Source organism: Tenrec ecaudatus, chromosome 9 (genome assembly GCF_050624435.1).
Source record: "Tenrec ecaudatus isolate mTenEca1 chromosome 9, mTenEca1.hap1, whole genome shotgun sequence".
Classification (NCBI taxonomy): Eukaryota; Metazoa; Chordata; class Mammalia; order Afrosoricida; family Tenrecidae; genus Tenrec; species Tenrec ecaudatus.
In genome coordinates this window covers 121,939,693-121,955,186 of record NC_134538.1, presented here as the reverse complement: position 1 = coordinate 121,955,186, position 15,494 = coordinate 121,939,693, and the positions used below count along the sequence as shown (strand labels likewise).

At 42.4% G+C, this 15,494-nt stretch overlaps 1 protein-coding gene across 1 annotated transcript in view; it reads left to right on the top strand.

The window, feature by feature from the left end:
* The window catches only part of CCDC146 (coiled-coil domain containing 146), a 108,650-nt gene that overhangs the window by 68,724 nt on the left and 24,432 nt on the right, over positions 1-15,494 (top strand). Inside the window, exons 4-8 of the mRNA XM_075557656.1 lie at positions 2,156-2,213; positions 4,513-4,689; positions 4,938-5,011; positions 6,064-6,291; positions 9,042-9,228. Coding sequence (XP_075413771.1) covers positions 2,156-2,213; positions 4,513-4,689; positions 4,938-5,011; positions 6,064-6,291; positions 9,042-9,228 — 724 coding nt within the window. The remainder of the gene's footprint in view (positions 1-2,155; positions 2,214-4,512; positions 4,690-4,937; positions 5,012-6,063; positions 6,292-9,041; positions 9,229-15,494) is intronic.

The following is a 15,494-nucleotide window of genomic DNA, read 5'->3' as shown; positions in this document are numbered from 1 at the left end:
CTTTCAGCCCACAAATGACAGCACACCATTGCCCCCTGGTGGCAATCTGCCCAAGCTGTAGGATCAATAATCTGGAATTAAAATATCACCAATCCATGCGCTGCAGCTGTCAACGTGAAGAAATGGCTGAGGCCCTAAAAAGAATTGAGCTTCCACAGAAGATTCTGATACCGGATACCGCAGTTGACGTAACGCACACATTGCTGTTAGGTCCATCAAGTTGGGCCCAGTGGAGCGGTCCTATGTACAACAGGACAAAAGACTGCCCGGTCCTGCGCCCTCCTGACAGCTTTTCCTGTTTGCGCCCGTGCTGTTCCCGGTGTCCGTCCATCTTCTTGACGGTCTTTTCTGCTGACCTTCACTCTACGAAGAATGGTGTCCCCGTCCAGGGACTGAGCCTACCTGGGAACATGCCCACATGACATGAGACAAAGTCTTGCTTATCCCGATTCATAAGGAGCATTCTGGCGAACCTTCCCAAACAGATGTGTTTAATATTCTTCACCCACTTCTTTCAAATGCAGCACTTTTTCACTGGTCATCTTTGTTTTCCAGCTTTTACAACTGAAAATACCATAGCTAGTATCAAATGCACCATCAAACGCTATTCTAAATGACTGCAAATAAATTTTCACAACAGAAAAATCAAGTGTATGTGTGCTTTTACGTCCATGTTCAACAGTCACTGGTTAGTGGGATCTGCGTATTTGATAGAATGAGTAGGCTAATAACACACTGCTTACTTGCTGGGCTACAACCCACGGAATTGGCGGTGTGAGAGCACGAGGCACCGTGAACGAGCATGATGGGACTTTCCCACCCCACAGTTACCAGTCTCGGGAGCTCAAGGGGAAGCTCTACTCTGTCTCGCAGGGTCACTGAGAGTCACCATCGACTTGATGACAGGGAGAGGGTGTAAGAAACCTGGTGACACTGCCAGGTAAACGTTGGGCTACTAACCACAGGGCCAGTAGTTCAAACCCACCAGCTGCTCCTCAAAAGAAAGTTGAGGCAGTCTGTTCCCACAAAGATTTACAGCCTCACGCCTTCCATGCATAAGGTCACCAGGACTCAGAACTGACTTGACAGCAGTAGGTTTGATTGGGGGGGGGGGGGGGGGGTTAGTGAACATAATACTTTACACATTCCCAATTTTTATTTTAGAAATCAATCCTGCATTTTACAAGTTTGTGTTCATCACAGTTGGAAAATCTTAAGACCTCTTTGCACTTAATTAGCCATTAAGAAAGAAAAAATTACTTCAGAAGTCTGATAGACAAAATATAGCTCAAAATAAAGTTATTAGAAGAGAGAGTCACGCAAGCAATTGTTTATTTGTTTTTTCTAGAACATCCAGGCTAACTCTGTTTCAAACAATTACCAAAATCTCAGTTAGCATCATCTCATCTCATCCTGATAGTTAAAATAAAAATATAATATAGACTATTCTTTGTATTTTTCTTATCAACAAGCCAAAAATATGGTCCACTCTCATTCATTAGCTATATTTAATATCAGTTTTTAAAATTACATTTGGGATATATATACATATATATGATCTTCTATTATATATGATCTATTTTTATATATATATACTGCTTCTTATTAGAGCATTTGCATAATTACTGATTTAAGTCTTTGTCAGATAATTCCAATGTATTTACCATCTTGCTGTCTATTAACCACCTATTTTCATAATATTTTAAATGCCTAGTATACAATCTTAGGATTTTTCAGCAAATGACAAGTTGGCTTGTGGTTAGAAACCTTCCTAGCAATATGAATCTGCGAAGCTCGTGTTCCCAAAGAGCTGGGAAGTCATGAGACACTTGCTCAGCCTAGTGTGGGTGCCCAGTGCTGTGGGTGTCCAGTGCTGTGGGTGCCCAGTGCTGTGGGTGCCCAGTGCTGTGGGAGCCCAGTGCTGTGGGAGCCCAGTGCTGTGGGAGCCCAGTGCTGTGGGTGCCCAGTGCTGTGGGTGTCCAGTGCTGTGGGAGCCCAGTGCCGTGGGAGCGCTGCGGAGAGAAAGCCCTGTGGGGCGGGGGGAGACGCCGTAACCCAGAGGCCAGGCGCTGGGAGGAAGGGAATGGAAGGTTATCACTGCACAGCCTGCTCCTGTGTACTCTGTTAAGCTTGACTCTCCTTCTCTCTTTTTAAGCTTAAAGGAAGAAAGAGGCCTCGTACTAAAGGAATTTGAGAAGATACCTAAGCCAGGAGTAAGTCTCTGATGATCTAACGCGTACGAAGTACTCGTAGATTGAAATACCCATTATCCGAAATATTGCTGTGTTGGGGTTTTTTCCTTCACAGCTACCACCCCCATACAACCCACACTGTCCTCCATTAGACAGATCCAAAGGTCTTAACTGTGGGCAACACTGAAAGGAATGTCTGCAAGCGGGGTGAGTGCCAGCTGGTGTGGAGATTCCAGTTCTTGGTGACTCATGTGTGCACAGGAAAACTGGGCTTCGCTGGGCTCGACCGTTAAGATGCCGATAGCCGGGTCTTCCAAGGTTCCTCTGTTTACATAGTCTCAGACCACCTATGGCTAGTAGTCAAGGTTTAGCCATTCATGTCACACAGGTACACCTTGAGGAAGCGTCAAGCCTGTTACGTTTCAGCTATTTGGCACGTAGCTCAGGCTGGTTAGTTGGACAAGATCTGCTTTGCTTCCAAAAAAGAAAAAGATTCTCTGGTGGACACAGTACACGACTGTTGCAGTACATACAAGGATGCCATACAAAATCATAGACATGTTGTGTACCCCAAATATCAAAATATGAATCTGCTATTTTTCAATATACAACTTAGCCTCCATGTAAGTCGACACACTGAAGTCAGTGTTTGCAGTTCTCTCACCCTTCCCTGGGGAGCGATGCCCTCTATCAACGCAGCAGGATTGATATAGTCCTGGAGCGACTCAATCCGTATGCTGTGTAAATGGTCTTTGAGTCTGGGGAACAAAAAGTCTGAAGGGGCAGGATCAAGGCTAAAGGGTGGAAAGAGTGTAAGGCTTCCCAAAGGAATTCTGGTTAAACAGACCTGGAAAAAATTTTCTCCACACAGATTTCTTGACCTTTTTCTCACCTCTCACCAATGCAGCTTTCCGTTTTCTCAAAACATCTTCATAAGGAACCCCTGTGATTGTCCTGTATCCGAAAAGAAAACCCACCAAGATCAAACCTTTGGCATCACGGGAAGCAGTCGTTGTAACCCTCTGAGCTGACCTCTCTTCTTTGAGAGGTGACTCTTGGATTGGACGCTTTCTTAAGGCACCCCTATGAGACTGCGGTCGGCAGAGTGCTGAGAGAGCTCGCTGTAGCCATCCAACGGGGTGCAAATGGAATGTTTCTATAAACCGGAGCACCAGCAGCAGTGGTTTTTGACTTACACCCGTGTTGCCTTCAGAACTTCTTGAGCATCTTAAAATTACCCAAAAAATGTATTCAGAAAAATTACCTTTTGCTGCATAACAAACCACCCTAGAACTAAGAGGCTTAACATGACAACCACTGTTACTCTTTATGCTCCTGAATTCTGGTCTGAGCTGGTTCAGTTGGATCTGGGTGGTCTAGGAGAACGTCATTCATAGGTCATCCTCTTGGCAGGGTAGCTGCTCTAAGGGGGTGTCGTTGTGGGTTCCCTAACAACTGGAGATGTTAACTGGAGTGACCAGATGTCAACTAGGATGAAAGCCATTTGTCTCTCTAGCAGGATTTGCTCACATGATGACAGGAGGGTCCCCAGCAGCAAGAGAGTACAGACTCCAGTTTCAACAGAGATTTTATAGGAGAAACCATCTTGAATTTTAACTCCACAACCTAAGCACTAATGTCGTCCCTTTCCACAAACAGTGGAGAAAGGAGACCTGCAAAAATCCCAGAGCAGACTAAATGGATCCATCCGCCTAATAATTAATAATATGTAGACTTCCTGAATCTAAGACGGCATCTCTCTCATAATTCAGACTTTGCAGATAATCAGATCTAGGAAACAATGACCTCTTTTTGAGTTTGGGGTAAGTGCATGTGGGGGAAGCATGCACGCTCTAGGAAAGTAAAGTGAATAAGAAAGGGGTGTTTAAGGAGAAGGGTTGGGTGTCCCAAACGTGATTTCCCTAATCACCAATTTCCAGGTGTGGCTTAACTCAACTATAAGCCAGCTCTTCAAAGGTCATTTGTGCCTGATTTTGTCAGACCACAAAGCTACTATAAAAGAGGCTAGCAACTGACTTTGGTGATTTGGGAGATGAAATGAAATTAACAGAAAAATCAATCAGTTAAAATAATGGGAGGATTAAAATGTATATGGTAGAAAATATGAGTTCAAATCATACCTTGTCATGGTTAAACCTTTACTGAAGATAGCAGAAATTATAAGTTGCACCTACTTCTTGAGAAACCATTGATAAACATCAAAGATCTAATCAAAATAGTGACAATAAGATTCCGTTTTTAAATAGGTCACTGTTTGCTGTGATTCCACCTAACCTGATCATTTTCATGACTTTTGAAGGAGATGGAAAAGAAGATGAGAATATTGAGAGAAAGCACTGAAGAATTGCGTAAAGAAATAATGCAGAAGAAATTAGAAATTAAAACCTTAAGGGAAGATTTGGCATCTAAGCAAAAACAGTTGCTCAAAGAGCAGAAAGAGCTGGAAGACCAGCTGGAGTACCAGACCAGCCTGAAGGTGTGCTCTTTGTACTGCATGTGCCTTGGCTAGGGGTTCCGCATGGACACGCACTCACCTCCTCTGAAAAATGGTAAAATACTCAGCTATCTGAGAAGAGCGTCGTGAGTATTAAGAAGACGATCACACAGAGCATAGAGGCAGAGTGCAAGCCTAGTGTCATTCTAGTCTCCCTCCTGTTTAATTGGTCTTCATTGCCTTAGATCCAGACGACAGCATTTAACATGATTTAATTTTTTTTTTACCAGGATGATGTGGTCCACCATCAAGCTCTTCCTGTGCAAATTGGAAAAGAGATAGAAAAAATTACTCGCAGAAAAGTGTATGCTTTAACATTTTTATTTTAAAGACTTCCCAACCTACCTTCCCCAAGTTCATAATTCATACATGAACATTAATCGCTTGACACAACATATTCTATTCAAAACCAATGAAATTACTTGTATGATTTTATACATAGCTGCTTTTTGCTTTGTCTGAATTGTGTGTGAAAAGAAAGTAGCACAGCAACTGATTACCATTCACAACACTTGTTTATGTTGAAGTATAGGGCACAATTCCTTTTGCAATTTATAAATCATATCTATGGAGAATTCGTATTGAATTCTATGGAGCTGTGCAAGGGATAAATTAATTTAATTATGTAGAAGATTAGGGTCTGGAAGTATATCAACCAGTCAGCAACCTAGAGCCCAAATGATAGTAACTCCTCACTTTGCCACCTATTCAAATGCAACACACTCTCAATAGCGTAAGTAGATTTGGATGCCGAGGTCCCTAAGAAAATTCTTGAGTGTTAGAAGAACAACAACAAAATCTAAACCTAAGTGGAGATACAAAAAGTCGAGAAAGAATATAATTTCTCTGGTGATTGATCTAAAAGGAGGAGGAAAGAGGAGCAGACACAACTATGGTTCCCAAAGTGAAGCCCACCTGAATCGAAGTTGAGATGGTCTGGTCCTTTGGGGAGACCATTCAAGGTAGAAGCAATTGGGTGGGGAGCGGGAAAGAGAGGAGAGGGGAGGCTGGGCAAAGTCTTGCCCTCAGTGGTACTCAGTAGAGAAACCTCCTAACTCCTATTTATTTCTGGGCTTTACCTCACTTCTGAAGTCCCTGAAGTATGCCTAGCCCTCTTGTTGTGTGATCGGGAACAAGGAAATGGTGAAGACAGGACGGGCCTGGCGTGAGGCAACTACTTGATTTGTAGTAAACAAGTGGCACACACAGTCACACTGAAAACGCACAAACATACATTAGATGTATAGGGAGGGGCATCAAAAAGTTCATGTAAAAATGGAACTTAAAAAATGGATTTTTTACATGAATTTTTGGAAATTGCTTTGCATATGGTTATGTATATTGTTTCCCCTACAGAGAAATGGAAAGGAAAAAACTTGCCTTAGAATGTGAAGCCAAGGAATTAAATGACTTCCTAAAGAAAATTGAAACTAAAATTAATACAATAATGGAGGAGAAAGAGGATGTAATAAAAGAAGTTGAGGGAAAGCGAGCCCTGCTTGAAGTTAAGGAAAGAGAACACGGGCAGGTGCTCAAACTACTGGAACTAACCAGAGAGAACGAAGCCACGCTGCTAACTGAGAGGTTGGTTATGCTCGTGTTCCATCATCTACATCTTTCTTGGACTTCTATTTGAGCGCTCAGAACAGAATTTCAAACAATTTTGTTAATTCCTTATACTTTTATATAAAATTTAAATGAATTTCTATTCAAATGTTACTAAACATTTGAAGAAATGTTTGTTTTTCCCTCCTTCCTTTTAAAAATTATTTATCTTTTCACTTAATTCCTTGTGCCTAAATCTTTTTTCCCCCAGCACTTTTATTGGCACATAATTTACATGTGATAGAATTGAATAGTTCGATCATTCAAACATATGAAGGGTGTGTTATCTAGGTTGAGTAGAAAACAAATTCATAGACACTCATATGTTTATAAGGAAGAGCAATTGTATATTGAGAACACATCCAAGCCCAATTCAGATCAAGTCCATAAGTCCAATATTAGCCCATATATTCCTCTTTAGAATCACACAGCACAGGCAACGATGCTGAATGCAAGAAGATCACAGGCCAGTGGGTAGAAGGTCTTGTGGCTCCAGTGGTAGTGGAAGCATCTCAACACTGGAACAGGTCTCCAGCTCTCTGAGTGTCTCAACAGCAGGAAAGGAAAGGCAGAGAGGGGACTGGGTCTGGCTTCCAGTGAGCTGTTTATCAGCATCGAGCCTCCATATGAGGCCATCAAGCTGCAACCTGATTGACAGGCTAAACTCCACCCCTCCGCTCAAGTTGACAGATTATGTAACTGCCACAAAGGGGGAATCCATCCTGGAGCATTCCCTGCCCCCATGGTTGATTAACCCCCAAAGTGAGCTGATGAGCTCCAGTGCTCCCTTTCCCTTCCCTCCTTCATTGTTTATTCCCAAACTTCCCTTCCCCTCCCTCTCCTCCCACTTACGTTCCCTGTAACACCTTGCATCCGATATTATCATTGTACATCCACTCCTCCTGTGCTTCGTAGGAAATCCCACGGAAAACAATGAAAAACAAGCACCCTAAGGTGGTAGGGATAAGATCGCCATAGTGTCAAGGCCAAAATACAAATAGTATTGTGAGAGGGAGAAGACCTCCATCAACATTCAAAAAGCCAGAGAAGTTCTTGTCAAATCAGGATGTGTCTGGGGGTGGGGGTGGGGTGGGGTGGGGTGACAACTGGCCAAGTATTGAGTTTCCAGCATACTAAAAGTTCCAGTGGTCTCTGTCTGGCTGTTCAGGACTCTTGCCTTTGGCTAGAGTGGACCTGCCAGTGGCTAAATCTGACCAAATACTTTGCAGATGGGTTTTGGGCACCCGCTGTCCTCCATAGCCCTTTACAAATTGGGTGTGCATAATTTTAGCTCTGACACTTTTCTCTTCACCATATTTGAATTTTGTAATCGTCATCTTTGGATCAAACAAGCTGGTGTGCCTCTGTGTGGACTTAGTTGATTCCTTGCATAGATGACTGCTTGTTTGAATACGAACCTGTAAGACCTTAGTAACTGTTTCGATGGATAGCTGGGGCACCATCTACTTTCTTCACCACACTTTGCTGCAGCACTCGTATCTTCAGTGACAGTTTCATGTAGGTGAGTGTTGAGCAGAGCCACATTGTAAGAACTAGTTGTTCTTAAGTTGGAGCTAGGATTTAGTGGGAACCCAGAACTCCATACTGGATCTATGGTTTTGGGGTGTTTTTTAAATTATAGTAATTTGCTGTAGCTTTGGCCTTACTACAGATGTCATATCATTCCATAGTTCCATCATATCAAACATAATTGTACCATCAGCTCCATAATCAGTCTCCAGACATGGTTTCCCTGCCCGAGTTTCTTGACGTTCTTTACATAGCTCCCTCACCGCTCCACATTGCCTCTCCTCTCACTCCTTATGTTTTCTTTCCCTACAGGCTCCACGCCCCTGGGTTTCATTTACCAAAACACAGAGAAGCAACAGCTTCAAGGAGGTGCCCCTGCCCCAATGGTGGCGCACCTCCGAGACACCCCCCTACACAAACAAGCATAAGCAAAATACAGCCCAATGGCTGCCGCAGGATAGCCGGAGTAGTCTGCGTCTCAGCATGGTGTACAGGGCGTGAATGTAGCACCATGTTTGTGAGCCAACCAACCACCTTGCGCCTAAATCTTAAGGATGCCATCTATTTTATGTTGGACGAGTCTAAAATATGCCCTTAGAAACGTAAAGACCCAGAAAGCAGAGATTTTTCAGAAATGAATTTTTCAGAGAGCTATCATTTTTCCTTACTGAGAGTACTCTGAGGAGTGTTTTCCCCTGGGAACACTTTACACCCTTTTCTTAAGTAAGATGTCAGGAAAACTCTGACTTCTTTCTCTGCCAATATGCTCTTAAACATAGGGTCTTTATAAGACCGTGGCTTATCAATGATACCAAATCAGTTGCTTTGGGCATTGTTAATGATTTAGAATTCTGACATGAGCATACTTGTGTGTGTATGTATGAAAACCCATGTGAAGGGAGACAGCCTTGGTGGAAGATATGAAAATAATAATTTATAATTCATTAAGAGGTCATGAGGATGTGGTGGGGAGGGAGGGAAAAAAGGAGGAGCTGATACCCAGGGCTCAATAGAAAGTAAAAGTCTAGAAAAGAATGATGGCAACACATGTACAAATATGGAGCTATCAGAGCCCCCAATAAAATGATCTTTAAATAAGTAAAATAAAAATAAAGAAGGCGCAAGAGAAGCGGGGTTGGGGGACCATGAAAGACAGCGGATGCCGGTAAACTTCCATTTTCTCCCTTTACCTGAAACAGAGGGATTTTGGATCTCAGTTTACAAAACCGCCTCATCGACAAGCAGAACTGCCACGACGAACTTTCTCGTAAGCAGAGAGAGAAAGAGCGAGATTTTCGGAATTTAAAGAAGATGGAGTTGCTCTTGAAAGTGTCTTTGGACGCACTGGCTCAAACGCAAGCCCTACATCAAAGGCTTCTCTTAGAGGTGATGGTTGTAACCCTCCGTCTGATTGTGAAGCTCAGTGCTGTCTTTCAAAGTAAAAGTCTTCTAGAAAGTGGTGCTTGTTATTGATGCAAAAAGCAGTAAAGAATGGAAATTGGTGGGGAGTGGGGTTGGAAATGAATCCAATCAACTCTGGGAGCTACAATCCTGTAGTGTATTTGCAATTGTTTTTGCTAGCCCTTGACTGCTGTTTGGATGGGGCACTAGCCTAACCAGGGGAATGAGCAGGGCCATTTAGTGTGAAGCGCTAGCACTTCACTACAAGACCAAGTAAACCTCCCTTTATCCACTCAAGTCAGAGGCAGCATGTCAGTTAGATGCTCCAGGCCACGAGTGGCATGTGTACCACCGTCCATTGCCCATAACTGTCATAGGACCCTGTTCAACAAGAAAAACAAAGCTCCCTGCTATTGTAAGGGGACCGGGAAGTGTATCATCCTTCCAAGTGCCCAGATAAACAAGTACAGGTGAGGCTATGTGATGGGAAGTTTGTACCACATCTGGAAAGTCCTGTTTCCATTTCTGAGATCACAAAACTTCCCAAGAGAATGGCCCTGGCAAGTCTGGAGAGAGTAAGTCAAATGTCTGTACATCCAGACTGCTGCATCCCAGCAACTTCTCCTTTCTCCCCGGAGGAATCGCTGGCCACTGGCCTCACCAAGAGTACAACCTCTCCGGGCTCTTGGGTCATTTCGGAAGTGTTTGGTCATTTAGCACGGGGAGTCTAGCTGAGACAGGAAGACGTCCAAGGTAACAGAGCCACAGGCTCTCAGTTGGAGCGTAGCGTTAAGAAGGCTAACAGTTACCTTAAAATGTTAGTGCTGGTGGGTGTCACTGAGGTGATTATGACTTGGAGCCCCCAAGTGCTAGAGGAAAACTGCTACAGGCATTTCTGGGATTTAAGTTTTATGGAAGCAGGTCACCAGGTCTCTCCTCCACACAACTACTGGGTGGATTCAACCTTTCCGTTGCAGCCAAGTGTGTAACCATAGCACCCATCGGACTCCTCAGATGTGGATGTTGTTACCCTTGGGTTCTGTCCGTCCGTGCTGACTCCCAGCAGCCTGTGTGCAACAGAATGAAACCCTTCACAGGCCACACCATCCTCATGGTCCTCACGGTTGTGCTTCAGACGGGACCCATGGCTGCAGCCACGGTGCCAATTCCTTTGTTTGGTGCCCCTCTGCTTGACCAAGCAGGATGTCCTGCAGAGACTGGCTTCTCCTGGCAACATGGCCAAAGTACGTGAGATGAAGTCTCGCCATCCTTGCCTCTAAGGAGCATTCTGGATGTACTTCTTACAAGAGAACTTTGTTAGTTCTAGTAGCGAGCCGTGGTATTTTCAATACTCTTCTCCAGCACTCGGATTCAAATGCTTTGTTTCTGTGGTTTTCCTTATTCAGTGCATACACGTCCATTGAACATACCGTGTCTGGGTCAGACGCACCTTAGTCCTCAAAGAAACATCCTTGCTGTTCCACACTTTAAAGCAGTCTTGGGTAGCAGATTTACCCACTGCAGTGTGTCGTTTGGTCCCGACTGCTGCTTTCATGAGTGTTTATTATGGGTCCAAGCATGATGTAATCCTTGACAGCTTCAACCTTTTCTCCATCTATCATGTTGTTACTCATTGGTCCAGTTGTGAGGATTTTGATCTTTCTTACATTGAAATGTAATCCATATTGGTGGCAGCAATCCTTGATTCATTAGCAAGTGCTTCAAGTCATCCTCAATTTCACCAAGTAAGGTTATGTCATCTGCACATCTTAAGTTATTAATGTCTTCCTCCAATCCTGATGTCATATTCTTCTTGACAGAATTCAGCTTCTCTTGATTATTTGGCCAGCATACAGATTGAATAGCAATGGTGAGAGGGCACAAGCCTGACTCACACCTCTCTTGATCTGAAACCCTGCCATATTCCCTTGTTCCCTTCACACAGCTGCCTCTTGATCCATGAATCTGTTCCACATGAGCAGAGTTAGGTGTTCTAGAATTCCCATTCTTCTCAAGGCTATCTTTAGTTTGCCACAAGCTACACAAATACCTTTGCATAGTCAGTGAAACACAGGTTAACACTTTCTGGTGTTCTCTACTTTCAGCCAAGATCCACCTAACATCAACAGCAAGATATCCCTTTCTCCACGTCCTCTTCTGCAGCCTGCCTGAACCTATGGCAGCTCCCTATCAATGTACAGCTTTTCTTGGACGATCTTCAGCAAAAGTTTACTTCCATGTGACATTAATGATATCATTCTATAATTAGAACACTGTTGAGTCACCTTTCTTTGGAATGTATACAAATATATGTATCTTCCAGTCTTGTGGGCAAGTAGCGCTCTTCCAATTTTCTTGGCATAGACCCTTCCAGTGCTCCATCACCTTGTTGAAACATTTCTTTTGTTATCCCATCAACTTCTGGAGCCTTGTTTGTGGCTAATGTTTTCACTATATCTTGAATCTGCCTTGTTCCAAGCAAGCACCATTGGTTCTTGCCCATATGCTACCTCCTCAAATGGAGAGTCGACGAGGTCTTCCTGGTACAGTGACTGTGTTCTTTCTACCTTGTTTTGATTTTTCCTGCATCGTTCAATATTTTTCCCATAAAATCTTTCAGCATTTCAACCTGAGGCTTGAATATTTCTTTAGTTCTTGTCGTTTAAGATAGGCTACCAATGGTCTTCCTTTTTGGTTTTCTAACTCTAGGTCTTTGCCCATCTTATACTAATTTACTTTCAAGAAGTTGAGCTGCCCTTTGAAAATTTCGGTTCAGCTTTTTGACTTCATCATTTGCCATAGATACTCTATGCTTAAGAACAAGTTTCAGTCCCTTGTGACATTCACTTTGATATTTCTTTCCTGTTTTTAAACGACCTTTTACGTTCGTCATGAGTGATGTTCTTGATGTTCTTCCACAGCTCATCAGGTTTTTTGTCATGGTGTTCAGTGTAGCAAATCAGTTCTGGAGATGTTCTCACAATTGAGGTGGGATAGACTCAAGGTTGTATTTTGACTCTCGTGGACTAGTTTTAATTTTCCTCAGGTTCAATCTTAAGAATTTACAAAGGAGCTACTGGTGGTCTGTTCTACAGTCAGCTCCTGGCCTTGTTTTAGCTGCTGATATTGAGTTTCTCCACTGTCACTTTCCATAAATGTAGTCAATTCGATTTTTCTGTATCCTATCTAGAGAAGTTCATGTGTATAGTCACAGTTTGTATTGTTGAGAAAAAGTATTTGCCATGAATAAGTCATTGGTCTTGCAAAATTCTATCATGTGATTTCCAGCTTTGTTTCTATCACCAAGACCATATTTTCCAACTACCCTTCCTTCTTGTTTGTTTCCAACTTTTGCTTTCCAGTCACCAATAATCAATGCATCTGAGTTGCACACTTGATCAATTTCTGACGGAAGAAGTGGATAGAATTCTTCAATTCCTTCATCACTAGCTTTAGTGGTTGGTGTACAAATTTGATAATAGTTGTACTGATTGGATTTTCCTGAAAACCGATGTTATAATCTAATCACAGATAGCAATGTACTTCATGATGGATTTAGCAAGGTCCTTTCTGACAATGAATGCCACGCCATTGCTTTTGATTGTGTTATTCCCAGCATAGTAAATCATACGACTTTCTGATGGAAAATAACCAATACTAGTACATTTTTGCTATACCCAGGATATTGATTTTTATTCATTTCTTTTTAATTACTTCTAATTCTCCTAGATTCATACTTTGAACATTACAAGTTCCGGCTATTGGTAGATTTTGATTCTGACTCTTCCCATTTTGAGTCGTGCCCCACCAGCAAATGAAGGCGAAGAAGGCTTTACTCCATTCACGTCCTTACTGTCAACTCTACGTTGAGAGGGCGGTTCTTCCTCAGTCGTATTTTTATTTCCTCTGACCCGAAGGGCTCATCTTCTGGCACTATCTCTGACAATATTTTACTTCTATTCATCCATATCTGACAATGTTTCAGTGGCTAATTCCTCCAAAGTGGACAGCTGATTCCTTCTTCATAGTGTGTTCTTAGTCTAGAAGCTCCACTGAAACCTGTTCACTTTGGATGACCTGCTGGTATTTGAAATACCAGTGACATAACCTTCAGCATCTCAGCAACACACAAGCCAGCACAGTCAGACAAACTAACAAACATGTGATCTGTTTGGGCTACTTTTGACATCAGTTAGCTATAAATGCTTTTTAAGACTAGGCTGAAAAAAATGTTATTCACCTAATATGAAACTAACAGAAGTGAAAATCCTCATTTTTCATTGATTAAGAAAACCTTTTTTCTTTTAGTCCTAATACATGTTCAGTGAGAGACTAACTTACTCCTTGACCTTGTGACTTATAATTAGCTCAGCCACTGTTCTGTGCTGTTGGCAGTACTTGAAAATAGGAGTGGGTCAGGCCAGACACTCCCAGCCTGGGTGAACATTTCGACTTGGATGCCATCCCCAAAGGAAAGAGGCAAGAGGTAAACGTGAAGGTCTCTTCTTCAGAATTCATTCCTCCCCACGATTGTTTAATTCCCCAGTGGCCTTTAATGTTACCAAACCTCATGAAAGTTTGAAATATTTTTATTTTAGAAAAATATCAAAGCCTAAGGAAACTGAAGTTCACTGATATCAAATAACTGCGATGCTTAAAGCAACAGAAAAATGGCCAATTTCTTAACTTTTGTAAGAAATTTATCTGAAAGAAGACACCACACTATTAGCAGCAACTACAGAGTCGGAGTCGAAGTGGGGGTTGGGGGGCAGTATTTAATTTTTTGCTTGACACAAAATAATTATATTATTGGTTATAATAAACACATAATACTTTTCCTAAAGTCTGAAATGCTGCTAAAATAGTAATATTCTCAAAAGTAATAGTAAATATCTCAAATCACCTAAGACCACATAATTAGAACTTGGCTCTTTGATACATTGTTTTTCTCCCTCATCAGTGGAAAACTGAGCCTCATTTCAGCCTGTTTTCTAGAGTGCCTTATGAAAGTTTCCTTTCAGAATATATATGAATTAGGTCTGCCATTTGACTCCAAGTAACAGAAACCCAACTATAGTTGCTTAATGAAATAGGAGGGGTTTGATTCACACAATAAAAAGTACAGAGGTAGGCACACCAGATAACTGCCTCCACGCCATAAAAAGCCCAGGTTCCTTCTGGCTCCCATATCTGTCACCCTTAGTGTACACCGATCTTCTCCACTGGCACAAGGTGGCCAGTCAACCATTAAGCATTGCACCCACACAAGAAGTGGAGAAGGGCAGAGGGCAAAAGGTATATGGCAGATGGCTTGGCTAGTTTCATCTTTTTAAAATAGGTATAGTGGCAGATAATTCACATATAATACAACTCAATCGTTCAGTCATATCACAAAGAGTTGTGCAGTCTTCACCACAGTCAATTATAGAACATTCTCTTCTCTCTCGTGGTCATTGTTGTTAGCGCCTCCACCCCTGTCATGCCCCTAATTAGCAATCCAGTTGGTGTCTCTATAGCTTGAACCCTTCCTGGACTTCAAATACAGAGAGTCATCCAAAACAAAAATCAGAACCCAACCCCAACGACGACAAAGTAAAACTGAAAACCCTCAATAGAAAAGAAAGTAGAAAATATTAAAAACTGAAGCCAATTGAAAGTGAGTCAAGAAAGGAGATCAAGGGGGAGGGAGGGAAAAAAGAGGAATGGATATCAAGGGCTCAAATAGGAAGTAAATGTTTAGAAAATGATGACGGTAACATATGTACAAATATGCTTGATACAGGGGATGGACGGATTGTTATGAGAGCTGTAAGAACCCCCAGTCCAATGATCCTTTAAGTAAGAAAATAAATAAAGGAGTTTGAACTCTGACAGACCCATTTTGGGTTTGGGTTTTTTTTTGTTGTTGTTGTTTTATTAAAAGGAGATCAAAATAGGAAATTATTTACTTTCCTTGGAGCCCTTCACAGCAGATTGCTACTTACATTTCTCCTTGACCTGCACTGGCTCAGCTGCAAAGGAACCTGGGAATGCCTGGGCACATTGCAACTCTGAACAAAACCAGGGTTCTGTGGCTGAGGTCAAAGTTCAGGGTGGGTATTGATGAGGCAATAAGTAGGCTCCAATTGCTCACTTTCTTACCTTTTGACCCATCGAGCATACCTAAGTCCAGCCTGGAAGTAGAAGGCCAGATTTTAAAGGGAAATCGAGAAAGATGCTAGATTTAGGAGCTAGCCAGAACTGAAAAAAAC